This window comes from Salvia splendens, chromosome 17, assembly GCF_004379255.2.
Source record: "Salvia splendens isolate huo1 chromosome 17, SspV2, whole genome shotgun sequence".
In the NCBI taxonomy this organism is placed as follows: Eukaryota; Viridiplantae; Streptophyta; class Magnoliopsida; order Lamiales; family Lamiaceae; genus Salvia; species Salvia splendens.
In genome coordinates this window covers 17,901,813-17,917,405 of record NC_056048.1, presented here as the reverse complement: position 1 = coordinate 17,917,405, position 15,593 = coordinate 17,901,813, and the positions used below count along the sequence as shown (strand labels likewise).

Below are 15,593 nucleotides of genomic sequence, written 5' to 3'. Positions count from 1 at the left end.
CCAGTTGGCCGACAGATCGTATATTCACCCAGAGGGAATTCTGGAAGACGTTATTGTGCAGGTGAATAACTTTCTGTACCCAGCCGATTTTTTCGTAATCAAGATGATGGAACCAGCAGCAAGGGAGTCGAGTGGAGTCCTACTGGGACGGGCATTCCTGTCTACGGCCAGCACCATTATAGACGTCAGTAATGGGACGATAAGCTTGGACTTCAATGGAGAACAGTTCACGTTCAATATCGATTAAGACATGAAGAGGCCAGCCGACAACTAGAACATATACTCAGTAGATGTGAAAAAACCCTTAGTACAAGAATTTTTGGAGGAAGAATTCCTAAAGAGGCAGTTGACTGACTCCGCTGTAGACGAGGAGGTCGATAAAGAAGTAGAAGAGTGGTATGATGCCATGAAGCTCGGAGAGATGGACGACCAGGCCATTGCGAAAGCAAGAACAGATTTCTGTGAGCGCCTGAAGCTAGCTGGGTCAAGTGGGACAGCTCAAGTGTCTAGCCTAGCGAAGCGGCTTGATCAAGGCAAGCCACTGGAAAAAGAAGCGGCAGAAAATCCTCTGCCTGCTGAAGAGCCAAAGCCCGCGAAGGACTTGAAACCCCTTCCAGCACCTCTTAAGTACGCCTACCTGGGGGAGGAAGAAACAATGCCTGTCATCATCAACAGTCAATTGACCCAGGGGCAAGAAGACAGATTGCTGGAAGTGTTGAGAAAGAATCAGAAGGCCATCGACTGAAAGCTGACAGATTTGGTGGGCATCAGCCCAGACTTGTGTATGCACCACATCCGACTGGAAGAAGGAGCCAAGCCACACCACGACCAACAACGAAAACTCAACCCCAACATGAGGAAAGAAGTGCTCAAGGAAATTGTCAAGTTGGTATCGATCGGAATTATCTACTCCATCCCAGATAGTAACTGGGTCAGCCCAGTACACAAGGTTCCTAAGAAAGGAGGAATCCAACTCGTGAAAAATGTAAGAAATGAGTTGATTCCGGCTAGGCAGGTCACGGGGTGGAGGATGTGTATAGATTACAGGAAGCTGAACTAAGCAACAAAGAAGGATCATTTCCCTCTGCCATTCATTGATCAAATGTTGGAGAAATTGGCAGGGAAGCAGTATTTCAGCTTTTTGGATGGTTATAGTGGCTACTTCCAGATCGCTGTGAATCCAGACGACCAAGAGAAGACGACTTTTACCTGCCCCTTTGGCACTTACGCATACAGGAGGATGCCGTTTGGCCTCTGTAATGCCCCGGGCACTTTTCAAAGATGCATGATGAGCATTTTCTCTGACCTGTTGGAAGACTGCATTGAGATCTTCATGGACGACTTTACTATCTATGGGGACGACTTTGATCAAGGGTTGCATAGCCTGAACAGGGTATTGGAAAGATGCCGTCAGAAGGACTTGGTGTTGAATTTTGAGAAATGCCATTTTATGGTTACTGAAGGAATAGTCCTAGGCCATGTAGTGTCGAGCAGGGGAATAGAGGTCGACCCAGCAAAAGTAGCGGTCATTGCAAAGCTGTCGTATCCTACCAATCAGAAGGAGATCAGAGCCTTTTTAGGCCACACTGGGTTTTATAAAAGGTTTATCAAGGATTTCACAAAGATAGCCCAGCCTCTGACGAAGCTTCTCCAAAACGATGTGGAGTTTGAATTCTCTAATGCCTGCAAGGCCGCGTTCCAATTTCTTAAGGACAAATTGATAAGTTTTCTGATAATACGCGCCCCCGACTGGAATCACCCCTTTGAGGTGATGTGCGATGCTAGCGACTATGCGGTGGGGGCAGTATTAGGTCAGAAAATCAAAGGAAAGAGTTACGTCATCTTCTACGTGTCAAAAACGTTGAATCAGAAGAACTATGACGTGACCGAAGAGGAGATGCTATCAGTGGTTTTCGGATTTGAGAAATTCAGGCCGTACCTGCTGGGGTCCAAAGTGATAGTCTATACTGACCATGCTGCGATCAAGTACATGTTGGCTAAGAAAGAATCAAAGCCAAGACTGATCAGATGGGTCCTCCTCTTACAAGAATTCGACTGGGAGGCAGTCGACAATAAGGGATGCGAGAACAGAGTGGCGGATCACTTAAGCCGAATTTTACAAGAAGATAACGATGAAGCTATTCCAGACGCATTCCCTGAGGAGCACCTCTACCTGATCAAGTCAACATCTGACTGACCGTGGGTCAACAAGTGGAAAAAGGTTGATCAAGCCGAGCAAGGAAGCAAGGGACAGGACACGCGGAAAGAGCTATGGTTTGCAGACATGGCCAACTACTTTGTGACATATGAGCTGCCTGGAAGTGATGAAGCTACAAGGGCACAGAAGCTAAAGCTTAAAAGCGACTCCCGATACTTCTATTGGGATGATCCTTACCTATGGAAAATGGGGGCAGATCAAGTGATCCGACGTTGTATACCAGACTGGGAGCAAGAAGACGTGCTGGTCCACTGCCACGCATTGGGTTGTGGTGGTCACTTCGCACCAAAGAAAACAGCAAGGAAGTACTGGACAACAGATTCTACTGGCCTTCCATCCATAGAGATGCTTATGAGTTCTGCAAGAGGTGCCCTCGATGCCAGCTTTCTGGAGGGATATCTAAAAGAGATGAGGTGCCTCAGGTCCCCATTATTGTCTGTGAAATATTTGATGTATGGGGAATGGATTTCATGGGACCTTTCCCATCTTCTGAAGGCAATCTCTATATCTTAGTGGCGGTGGACTATGTGTCCAAGTGGATCGAGGCAAAGGCAACAAGGATATATGAGTCCAGAGAAGTGGCGAAGTTCTTAAAATCGAACATTTTTACCCGCTATGGGGTACCACGGGCTATTATCTCGGACCAAGGAACTCAGTTTGTCAACAGAACCATCGAAGCCTTGATGAGAAAATATGGAGTCCACCACCGCCTCTCCACACCCTACCACCCGCAGTCCAATGGCCAAGCCGAAGTATCAAACAGAGAAATCAAGGCTATTTTAGAGAAGACAGTCAATCCCACGAGGAAAGACTGGAGCTGTCGTCTGGAGGACGCACTCTGGGCCTACAGGACAACATTCAAAACGCCTATCAGAATGTCCCCATACCGGCTGGTATTTGGGAAAATGTGCCATCTGCCGGTGGGAATGGAGCATCAAGCTTACTGGGCAGTTAAGGAAATGAATATGAATACCGAGGCTGGAGCTGCAGAGAGGAGAATGCAGCTACAAGAGCTTGAAGAGCTCCGTCTGGATGCCTACGACTCTGCCATGTGGTACAAGGAAAAGACTAAGATGTGGCACGATAAGAACCTTCGCAAGAAGGAACTCAAGGTGGGCCAGAGGGTACTGTTGTTCCAGTCCAGTCTGAAATTGATGCCATGGAAGCTTAGGCCAAGGTGGATAGGCCCTTATACCATTATCGCCATCCGAACGAATGGAGCAATCGAACTCCAGGGGAGCAATCTAGATTCGCCTTCCTTCATGGTGAATGGTCACAGGGTGAAGCCGTGCAGAGAAGGAATAGAGGCATTTGTGGTGGACGACATTCCACTACTCATGCCTAACACTCGACAGTGAGCAGGTAAAAGGAGTGATCGGGTACTCACGGGTAGTCTGCTTGATCAAGCAATAAATTCTTAATCTATTTAAACTTATCAAGTGACGTCCTAGGGGAACTCGATCAAGTCCTTTGTAGTTAGTGTAAATAGTCTTTCTTGTGTTAAGTTATTAATTCTTAGGTAATTAAAAGTCGGAAAAAGGAAGGAAACTGATCAAGTGGAACTATTTGAGTTTTCATCTGGAATTAATTGTCCACTTGATCAGTATAATTTAAATTTAATTTGTGGTACAGTGATTGAGTTGATCAGGGCAAGTGATGAAAGGACGTGCGCAACCACTAAAAAGGTGTCAGGCGACGCAAGCAGTCACAGTGAAAAGACGTCCTGGAGAAAGAGATGAGGTGTATCGGAGAAGCTAAGCCAGCTGGCACTCTGAAAAGGCACGCCTGTACGCGAAGAGTCGCAAGGATCTGAACAGCCACAAGGATCTCAACACTCAAGATTTCCGTATAAAAGGGGTCTCTCTGATCCCGCTTTTCATCAACTGCTTTCAGAACATTCGTGTTACCCTCATCTAATTCTCTCTAAGTTCAAATCCCCTTCAAGGAATCACCCACAATCATCACTAGAAAAAATGCAGAGCACTCAACTCAATTCTTCTTCCTTTTGCTTCAGAAGCCGGTATCAGCAGTGGTAACCGGAGATCTTATCACCAGCCAAACCAGAAAACCCTAACAGTTCCCCACCGACCACCAGAATCCCATCATCGCCTTCCAGATTCATCGGTCCACTCCAATATGTGGACCCGACTTGCATAAACCATCTAAACTCCATACTCAGAAGTTTTCCCACCTGCACTGACCCCGCGGAGGTTTCCACCTCCCTTAAAGCTCGCCTAGGAATTTCTCGGTCTAAGGACCCCGCTTCGCCACCACCAGCAGAGGGCACGCCCACTCAAAACACCCCGTCACCACCTAGTGGCGGGAACCTTACATAACTTCCCAAGGGGCTGCCGCAACCGGTTGAGGTTGTAAATATCGATGATGATGATAAGAGGGAGGATTCTCTGCCCCTCCCAAGTGATCTCCTACTACGACGAAGGAAGGCATAATGGAACCTCTTTTCAATTGTGGAGGATGGCTCTGTCCCGGGAAAGACACGCCGCCAGACGATAGAGCAACTGCTGGAGGACGCTACGGTTTTGAGGCGACACGTGGATGAAAAGAGACAAGCGACTCAAGGGGCCGGTGTAGCGGTAGATGCAAGCAAGATTGTGAAGGACAGGCGGGTGAGAGCAGAGGAAGAGAGCAAGAGGCAAGGGGAAGGGAGTGTCCTTCTTCCTCCTAAGAGGAGCCACCCTACTAGTCATGGTATTTAGTTTACGAACGCTAACCAGCATGACCCTCCACACGAAGGAGATGGGGGGAAAAGATACCAAGAAGTAGGAGCTCCAATGAACGCGAACGTCTTGCAGGCAATAAGGAAGGCCTGCAAAATGGAGGCAATAAGGAAGGCTTGCAACATCCCCTGTTCAACCATCTCAAAGGCAGTAGTATCACCCTTAACTCAGTTTATTTGTGTAAATTGTTATTTTTTTTCCGTTCTCATACTTAGTCCTATGCATGGACTAAGTGTGAGAAGTTTGTGGAGGTTGCTATCCGTTTTTGCCTATGTGTTTTGTTTATTTTTCTTCTGTGTTTATTGGCATGTTTGATTGTTGGCATTATCTCACACTTAGCCCAGTGTCTGGTCTAAGTGTGAGAAGTTTTCCTTTTTCTTTTGTGTCGTTGCCTGTACCTAACCCTTTTCCACTGCATCCAGTCCCTCGAGGACGAGTTCATATGCAGTGGCAGGGGGGAGGGTTAGTTCTATGAAATAAAAAATCGTTTATGTCAAAATTTAAAAAAATTCAATATTTCAGTTAGTAATTAGGGCAGTATGCATTAAATTGGATAAGTGGAAGACTTGATTACTTTGGGAAGAGTTAGAAAAATGACTCAGTATGTTTACATGTAGATACTTGATTGCAAAAACTTGATCAGTTTGAACGATGCAAGTATGATGGAAATGCTCAATTTTTAAACTTACTGTGAAGCCTCTCTATATGTGAGTTATAAGCCAAAGTAGAACACTTTCTATTATTTTTACAAAGAAAAAAATATTTTACGAGAGACTGATTTTAATATTTAGATGAAAATTGCACAAGTAGTGAGGACTAAAGGCATTAGGATTTAACTAATTGAGCCTTTTCTTCTTTCGCTCCACGAACCCGCCTCGTAAAGCAAGGCACCCCTTACTTAACCACATTGAGCTCAAATACACTTTTACCCGTTCTTTTTAAACCTAATCCAACTTCCATATACTTTTTTATATATATAAACACGTGAGGAAAAGGGGTCAGAGAGATGTGTTAGGATACCGATAGAAAGTCAAAATAAAAGGGTAGCCGGGTTGAGCAAGTTAGTCAATCAGGTTGATCACGTCAGAGAAATCAAGTAAAAAAATGTCAGAAAAAAGAGTCGAGAAAAGTTTGAGAAAAAGAGGGCAGGGAAAAGAAAATTGTAGCCTGACCCAGTAGTCGAAAGTTTGAGAATAAAGCCAAAATTCAAGGCTAGAAGTCGCCACTTGACCAAGTAAGATATCCAGTGGCGAAATAAATAGTTCAAATCTTTGGTCTCTTGACTCATGTGTTTTTCTTTGTTTACAATTTATATTTTTAACTTAGAACCCCTAGGACCCTACCCTAATACACTACTACCCTTAAGCCCCGTTACACCCGAAACAAAGACCTTAAAAAACTATCTTGTGTAATCCGATTCAAGATATTATATTTGTGGCAATACCGAGTGAATAGTCCTAACATCTCTGGTGAGAAATGAGTGACTGAGTGAATCCAACAGGGGTTTCAAAATTGAGCAATCTTGACGAACTGACACCTTGATCAAGTAAAAGCGAAAAGGATTGACCTTGACCTCGGGTATGATTGTTGGAAATTTATTCGATATAATGCATCTATGTGAATATGTGTTTTTATTTCGAGTCTTGTTTCTTTTTCATCTTCTTTTACTTTCTTGAAATGAGTAAACCATGCCTGAAATTTGCCCTATCTTTTTCTTTTCTTTTTCTTTATACTTGGGGACAAATATGTTTTAAGTGTGAGCAGTTTGATAAGGCTCATTTCATGCATTGGTTTAGGGGTAAAATGTACGCTACTTGATCAGTTTATCGCGCAAAGCAAGTGTTAAATATGCAGGAATGCCGCTTGACCAAGACAACAAGGCCAAACTAATCAAGCGAGTACAATAAGCGAAAAAGGCCAAATATCGGGGGAGTTGATCAAGGGGAGTAATCAAGCAGTCAAGGAGGGGACCACTGTTTCAGAAGAAGGACACATGAGGCTATGAGCTGGTGGTGCGCATCATTCTGTTATCAAGGACAACGTTCTAGAAGGGGACACGTGCTGATATATGAGACGCAAGGACGGAGCTGAGTCATGAATCTGTTACTGAAAATCGTCGTCATTCTAGAAGGAGAGCACGTAGCAATCAATGAGTCGCTCACTCTCAGCATGAGCGAATATTCTCTACCAAGATCGTTATCCAGCTGGAGGTCGTGCCGAGCCTATAAATAGAGGATGTGCCACCACATCAAAGGGGAAGAATCCTTTACTTTCTGTCTTTAGTTTAGCTTAGTTTAGTTTAGCTCTCTAGTTCAGTTCCCTAGATAGCTTAGATAAAGTAATGCTTAGTTAGAAAGGGCGATTGAAGGAGCGCTGCAGAAGTGTTAGCTTAGTTTAAATTTCACGCTGTACTGTTCTGAGTTTTAGTTTTAATCAAAGTTGCTTTCGTTTTCATCATTGTGTTTACTGTTCTGAGTAGTTAATTTTCATTCCAGTCTGAAATTTACTTGACCCAGTAGTTAAAGTTCCCTTGAGCAAGTAGTTAGTTACTTTTCTGCCTAAGTTAAAATCAGTAGTTAAAAACTCCCAAAAGTAAAGGGTGGCAGTAGCCAACCCCCTGTTCACTACTCACACACTTGATACACTAGCTTCTCTGTGGGATCGACCTCGAACTTGCCGCTTTACTGTTAAAGTAGTGCAAAATTGGGAGTTTATAAATTACATTAGTGGCGTGCGAAAGCGAGATCAACTTGATCAAGTGGGAACGACATTTGCTAACTGATCCATCCGGTTCAGTTATCTCTTCCATATAATTTGAATCAAAGTAACCGCAACTTCGCCGAGTCCGCCAGCTATGTTAGTTGACTGCGCCTCCACTTCAAAGGTCGCTAGACCAAGAAGGGATGGCAAGGTGGAGCAGGCCACCAAGAGATTGAAGGTAAAGAAGGGCAAGAAGAAGGTTAAAGCAAGGGAAAACGTCCAAGTGGTTCATGTATACACCAAATTCATGTTCTTGAAACTCACTTAGCATGTAATAGCCGAGACTTAGATTCTCGAGAGTTATGAAATAAAATGCTAGAATTTTATTTAATAATGAATGAGTTTTTATCTCTTGAGTAAAGAGTATAAGTACAAATTACCGAGTTTTGTTTTCCAAGCTAAACTTTGAATTTACAAATGTTGACAAAAGAAAATACTAGAAATGAGCTTTTCCTACACTATTACAACATTCAAGTTTAAGTAGAAATAATATTCTATTACAATAGTAGAAGTGCCGAGCTAAGGTCCCTTCTTAAGTCCCAGACCGCGGTCCCACCGACGACTCGTTGGGCCGAGATGTCAAGGTGGTAGCCGACTGAAATCAACTCCCTTGCTCCCTGTTAAATCACACCAAAAAGGGTTGGAATGCATAGATTAAAATGCAAACTAACATCATACATAGAAAAGGGAAACAAGAGTACTACCTTTCGGTAAATGAGAGAAAGGCTGGGCCGAGAGAGGCAAGACCACCAGCCATTTCCCCCCTCCAACCGCAGCACTGCAAGACTGCAGATAACAGCTTGTACCACCCCGTTCACACCTGATATGGTCATGGATATCAGCCTCAAAAGCTATCTCCTGTGTGCACTTGCAATAAGAGACAACAACCATTAATTCACCAAGTACTAGACCCCAGATAAGCCAATTTCAGTTAAAGGTGGAGCAGGAAATGCAGGAGTTTGTAGACCAGAAATTCAGTGATAAAATCATAGCACAGCAAGGAGCACTATGCTCATTCATCTCATGAGACACCCCAATAACCATTAGAATTTGACTGGGGAAAACCAAGGATACAGAGATACATTCTGCAAAGCTGCAGAGAAATCAGCCAACACTAAATCAGCCAAAGACCCTCTTTAGCCAGAGATATCAGCCTTTTTCAGGCTTTCAGTTAGGCCACAAGTATAAATAAGGCCTCAGCCTCTGCCTTCCCTCATCACAAAAAAAATCGATCACAAGATTGTGAAGTAAAGAGTGAGAAGGACCAAGGCAGAGAGGAAATCGAAGCTAAGGAGGGAGAGGAGCCGAGTTAGGAATCAAGGCCAGAAGCAGAGGCAACATAACAGTAGCAGTGAAGGTAACCCCTTTCACTCTCAAGACAGTTTGGCATCCCATGTCATCATATAGTTAGAATCCAACATAGAAACATTAGGAAGCATGCTCACATTTAGGCTTACCAGCCCAAATCAGTAGTTTCAGAATTTGTAACATACCATCGGAAAACTGCAAGACTAGCATTTTGCTTAAGCCGACAATAAGCTCAAAGATTTCAGATTATATCCAAACCTTGCAAATTATAAACCAAGTAGTAAGAGGACTCCCAAACTAACTAAGTAAGAGAGACTTAGCTCTGAGACCGGGGAGACGAAGCCGCGACGGAAACGGACTTGCAACATCGGAATCTCGGAGAGCTAACCGAGGAAACGACGAGCTCGCTGGAGAAGTGACAGTGCCGGCAGGAGCGGTTGCTGCGTCGACGCGATGGGGAGACCAGCCGCGGTGTCGGCTGGAGATCAAGGCGGCACCGGCTGGTAGGCCACACCCACACCCAACGCGAGACGCCGAGGGAGAAGTTGTCGACGGCGCAAGTCCACCGAGCTCCAGTAATGGTGACGACGGCGACAACAGCGGCGGTTCATTTTCGCGATTTGAGGCGGAGTAACCGAGGGGAAAGAGGGTTGTCTCCGTAGTGAAAGGGGATGATAAAATTGCTGCTTGAACGAACGCCGGAGACCCGATGACGCTGGAGAGAGAGACGGCTGGATGAGGAAGGAAGTTCATCTTTTTGTCTTGGGCCCTTGTTGTTATGTCTCCAATTGGGCCTGATTTAAAATCACTTGGGCCATAGTTAGAAAAAAAAGGGAAATGGAGAAAGGAAGATGGGATTTAGATTCGGGCTACAATTTATTAAGCTGGGCCGGAAAATTTAAAGACTCCTAAGTTAAACTTTTGGACCACATTTAATTATATGGGCCACCGCTCATAACAGAACTTAGTCCACGGAATTAATTCCCTAAGCCACGGAAGAAAAGAATTATTAAGCCGTGTTAAAATAGTACCAAGTTAATAGAAGAGAATTTTATTAGTCACAGAAAGTATTTTAAAAATACTTAAGATAATTCGGGAAATTTAGTATACCCGCTCAGTTCGGCCAGATTCCGAATAAATTAAATCGCCAATTTAATTATAGAACTAAAACTTCTAAATTTCAGAAAGAAGGAACTAAAGTAAAGAGCGCACGCTTAGGCATACATGCATGCAAGACAAGTAATTATTTAAAGCCTAATTTAAGTATATTAAATTTTGTAAATGAACGTCGTCGCTCGACGAGTAATCTCAGGACAGGAAAGCACCGTTTTGCAAGAGTTTAAGCAATTGAGATGGGCTTTCTTTTCTCTTCTTACTTTTAAAGCTTGTTTTATGTGAAAACATGATTTTGAATGAGTTGTCATGCCATGTTTTGTTTTGTGGTTGCCTATCTGTTAAATCGAATTCGGGTCCCAGTAGGTCAGTAAATCCTACTCGGACTAGTGTACACATAGGGACCGTGAGCTAGCGCCAGGTTGGCCGGTCCGTGGGTCGTGAGCTAGCGCCAGGTTGGCCAGCCCAGTGGTCGTGGAATGTGGCCACATTCCCGATTCACGCAGCTGATATGGCATATCATCAGAAGTTTAAATGACTGCAGTCTACTTTCAGAAAGAAATAACAGATTTTGGTGACCGGGATAGACTTTCAGTAAAACCCCGCGTTCACTCAGCTTGGCTGACAACTAAAAGAAAACAGTTTTCGGCATAAGCCACTGAGTATATCAAGTACTCAGCCCTACATATTGTTTTCCTTAATGTGCAGGTTGATCGGTCGAGGCAGAGGAGGTGTTGGGACAGAAGACTAAATAAGTAGAAGGATAGCTGGTGTAGTATGTCTTCATACATATTACATCTGTCTTGGTACTCTTCCGTTGCGCAAATTTTAGAACTTGCTTTTAACAAAGACAATTGTTCCATAACTACTCTGATTCAGTATTATCTGTACCCTCAATACATTTCAGACAATGTTTCTTTTGATTTAAGCATCTTATGATGAGTTGAGACAGCTTCAGTAAGTTTTAGTCGCGATATAGCCACACTTTCTTTGACTAGGAAGATGTGGTCGTGACAGAGTGGTATCAGAGCACTTTTCTTTCGCTCTGACCCAAGAACCTCCCTTCTAAGCTTTAGTCCAGAAAAGATAGTACTAGGCTAGAAAGTGAACAGAATGTTAAGTACAAGAACCCAACACCTCAGCTCGACACAATCAACTGCAGCAGAAACAGGGGTCGACGCCCGCTCGTCCAGAAAAGAAAATTTTAAAGAAAGAAAAATATTTTTTTCCATTTAAGAATGAAAATGAATTTCATGGGATTTTCAGAAAAAGAAAAGAATTTTCACAGCCCTTTATGGGAACAAAAATGTTTGTTAGAAATGTTTGCAAGATGCAACGTGATAGCTAATACTTTGCATGAGATATGCTTAAAGTATCTGTGATTTATGAGCTTGACATGAATGTATAAGTGTCATGTGGACTATGTATATGAACCTAGAGTGCTTTAGAGAAGTACCTTGGGGGAGACATATAGGACCAAGTACTAGCAAAGTGAGAATTTGTTACCGCCTTCCAGGGCGACGAGACCAACTGAACTCATCAGTTAGGGAGAACCCCCAATTCCACGGAATTTTGAGAAAGCAACAACGAACCAGAAAGAACCAACGTACGATCTATAGACAACAACAAAAGGGAGTCCATCCCTTATAACACAGTTTTTACGCATACCGATATATGTATACTAGCCGGTTATGAGATGTAGCCACAGACAGACCTAGTATGACCTCTTCGAGAGACAACGACTCTGTTCATACCATCTTTCACACAGCTTTGCATACTTGTATTTATATATTTTCTTTTGTGAGCCGTTTTGAGGGCCTTCTTTCTGTTTATTTAGAGATGACCCGACAGCGCTACACCCACCGACGCCCTCTCCGGACCGGAGCTGATCCCGATGCAGTTGTGCGTTACTATAGGACGTACCGGCGCTACCATGGGGACACGCTCGCCGAATTCGTCGCCCACTATGGCAAGCTTTGGGACGAGGCGAATCGGCATGGAGTGAAGCCCTACGAGGGCATAGTCCGACTTGTAGAGTTGTTCCCACCGGAGTGGCAAGGGTGGATGGCGGCCACAGCACGGTTATACACTTCTTCACAGCCTCCGACCTATGAGCCGACAGGAGACATGCCGGGCTTCCTGAGTGCGGTTTCGGCCGGGTGTTTCCACTTTGGGAACGGGCCTCCGCCAGACACGAAGGCCTCGGGAAGCGAGCGGTTTCGTAGCCTGCCACCTCTGGCCCTGATGCGAGAGGCAGATGGGGTATTTGAGGAGGGACAGTTGTCCCGAGTTCCCAGCCGTCGCGGAAGTAGGGCGGAGATGGGGGATATGTCGGAGTCCAGCGACGAGATTGAGCCGATGGAGAGTGGCACAGGAGGAGGAGAGAGCGAAGAGGATCCCGAGGAGGATCCAGAAGAAGAGGATCCCGATGAGGATCCCGAGGAGGACATGATAGGGGACGATGACGACGACGAGGGGCCACAGATTGGTGGCCTCGCGAACTTGATGATGGGGGTCAATCCACCACTGCCCCTCGAGCCACCACCAGAGATCCCTCCGCCCCCCGTGGAGCCTTATCATGAGGAGCTGCAGCTGCCACTCCATCCGGTAGACTAGGCTTTCTACAGGAGCCTATATCTATACGCGAAGTACGTGGATCCCAACTTTGCCGCTGACCCCAGCATACCAGTGGCGCCTTATGTGACCCCAGTAGTTCCACAGACTGTCGCCATTCCCGAGGACGATGAGGAGCTGTGGTCACCACTCGAGATGCCCTTCCCAGGGACGAGCCACGGCGACCCAGTATGGATCAGTAGTGACTCAGAGTAGGGTCGGTCGGACGGGTCGTAGCCATGCTAGCGCAGTGGATTAGTTTCCCTTTCTTTTGTAGAACTTTGATGTCGTCATGTAACAGATATTAAGTCCTCGCGATAGGCAATTTTCCCACTTTATGATGAATGCGTAAGACGTTGCCAAATTATGACTCCTATTTGTTCATGTTAAGTATATGCATGAAAGAAAATGCATGAGATATGAAATGAATCCTACGGAAATACAGACTTTGCTAATAAAAAGAAAGGGGTAAATAACTAGTACTGATATCGTTTTATAAACAGAATGCCTCCCAGAAGACAAGCAGGCAGGCTAGGAAGGTACGCGCAAGCACCAGAGCATGTACCCCGGAGAAACCAAGCTGGGGGAGCAGGAGCTCAACCGCCACCTCCTCCACCACCGCCTCCTGCTCTACAGGAGAGGCGAGTGGAAGAAACATTCCTCAAACAGAATCCCCCCGTCTTCAATGGACTGGGGGACCCAGCCACAACAGAGACCTGGGTGCGTGCGATTGAGCGCATCTTCGATTTTCTCCAGTGCACCGACAGGGAGCGAATCTCATGTGTGAAATTTCAGCTGGTTGAGTCCGCCGACTTCTGGTGGGAAGCCAGATGAAAGATCATGACTCGTGAACAGTTGGAGCACCTGACCTGGGAGGAGTTCAAGAATGAACTGTACGGCAAGTACATTCCCAAGAGCTATCGCAAGGCCAAGGAAGTGGAGTTTTACAGTCTAAAGCAGGGAAAGATGTCAGTGACCGAGTATGATAGGTTATTCTGCGACATGTCACGGTACTCGCCTGGACTAGTGGACACGGATGAGAAAATGGCAGAAAAGTTTTGCACTGGCCTGAGGTCAGAGATAAGGATGGCTCTGGCCAGTCATGGAGGTCTGTCCTATGTCGAGTCCCTGGGTCGGGCCCTGGACATCGAGGCAGCTATACCCAAAGAGAAGCTGACTGCGCATGTCGCCACCGCCCCACCGCTGCCACAACAGCAGCTCCCTCGAGAGAAGAGAAAGTGAGAAGGAAACCGGGTTTCGACTGGTGCTAAGAAGCCACAATTTGCTCCAAGGCCACAGCAGAACAGCTGGCAACAGGCTGCCCCAGCTCAAAACGTGGAGTGCCGAGCTCAGCCACCTCAATGTGCAAGATGCTTGAAGAAACATGACGGCGAGTGCAAGGCCGGGACAGATGAATGCTTCCACTGTGGGCAGAAGGGACATTTCGCCAGAGCCTGCCCAAGTAAGACGATTGGGACGGGAGGACGGCGTTCGCAACTGCGGGCACTCTAGGCTGAACAAGAGAAAGAGAGTGCTACGCCTGAGACTTCCCCCACAGGCAAGAGCCTTTGCACTGCAGCAGAAGCAGACTAAGGCCGAGAAAGGAAAACGGGAGCAAGGAAATTTGGCAGGTATGGGAACTCTCCTCAACGTACCTATCGCCATTTTATTTGATACCGGTGGATCGCACTCCTTTATAGCAGCACCTTGTGTGGATACTTTGAACTTGCCTACGGATGTGATGGAACATAGGATGAGGGTGTCCTCAACCGTAGGAGGCCTTATAGACATCACACGAACATGCTCAAACGTAAAATTTTCTATGGGAAATCTGAACCTAGTAGCTCACAACTTACATGTGATGTCGATGTGGAGCGTCAACATCATACTAAGAATGGATTGGTTAGCTGAAAACTACACGACCATCCGTTGCAAGGAGAAACAGATAGCATTACAGTACCCCGGGATAGAACCCGTAATTTTCCATGGGATCTCCATGAGGAAAAGAAAGTCGAGTATTTCTGCCCTACAAGCAACGGCCATGATGAGAAAGGGATGTCCTGCATACCTCGTCTACTTGAACGAAGAGGAGAAAAAGGACAAGAAAATCGAGGACGTAGCGATAGCACGAGAAGACCCCGACGTCTTCCCAGAAAACTACCAGGCTTGCCGCCTGACAGGCAAGTGGAGTTTACCATCGATCTAGAACCAGGATCAGCTCCAATATCAAAAGCGCCTTACAGAATGGCACCAAAGGAGTTAGAATAACTGAAGTTACAGTTACAAGAACTACTGGACCTGGGTTTCATCCGACCCAGTGTGTCGCCGTGGGGAGCATCAGTGCTTTTCGTAATGAAAAAGATTGCACCCTAAGAATGTGTATCGACTATCGAGAACTGAACAAGATAACCCTCAAGAACAAGTATCATTTACCGAGGATCGATGATCTCTTCGATCAGCTGCAAGGAGCTGGAGTATTCTCGAAAATGGACTTGAGGTCGGGTTATCATCAGCTAAGAGTTCGACAAGACGATATACCAAAGATTGCGTTCCGCACTAGATATGGCCATTACGAGTTCACGGTGATGCCTTTTGGGCTTACCAATGCCCCAGCTGTGTTCATGGACCTAATGAACCGCGTGTTCCATCCGTACTTGGATAAGTTCATCCTAGTCTTTATAGACGATGTGCTCATCTACTCGAAAAACAAGAAGGAACACGAAGAACATTTGAGGACCACCTTAGAAACACTAAGAGCCGAGAAACTCTATGCTAAGTTCAGCAAGTGTGAGTTCTGGCTTACCGAAGTGAACTTCCTTGGACACATAGTGACAGCAGAAGGG

General features: G+C 45.6%; 1 protein-coding gene across 1 annotated transcript; it reads left to right on the top strand.

The window, feature by feature from the left end:
* The first annotated feature begins 14,134 nt into the window (after positions 1-14,134).
* Positions 14,135-14,956, top strand: LOC121774405. Its single transcript, XM_042171289.1, has one exon. It carries the CDS (start codon positions 14,135-14,137, stop codon positions 14,954-14,956), a length of 822 nt encoding a protein of 273 aa, XP_042027223.1.
* The last annotated feature ends 637 nt before the right edge of the window (positions 14,957-15,593 follow it).

Coding starts and splice junctions, on each gene's coding strand:
- LOC121774405 (XM_042171289.1), top strand. CDS start 14,135: ATGACGGCGAGTGCAAGGCCGGGACAGATGAATGCTTCCACTGTGGGC.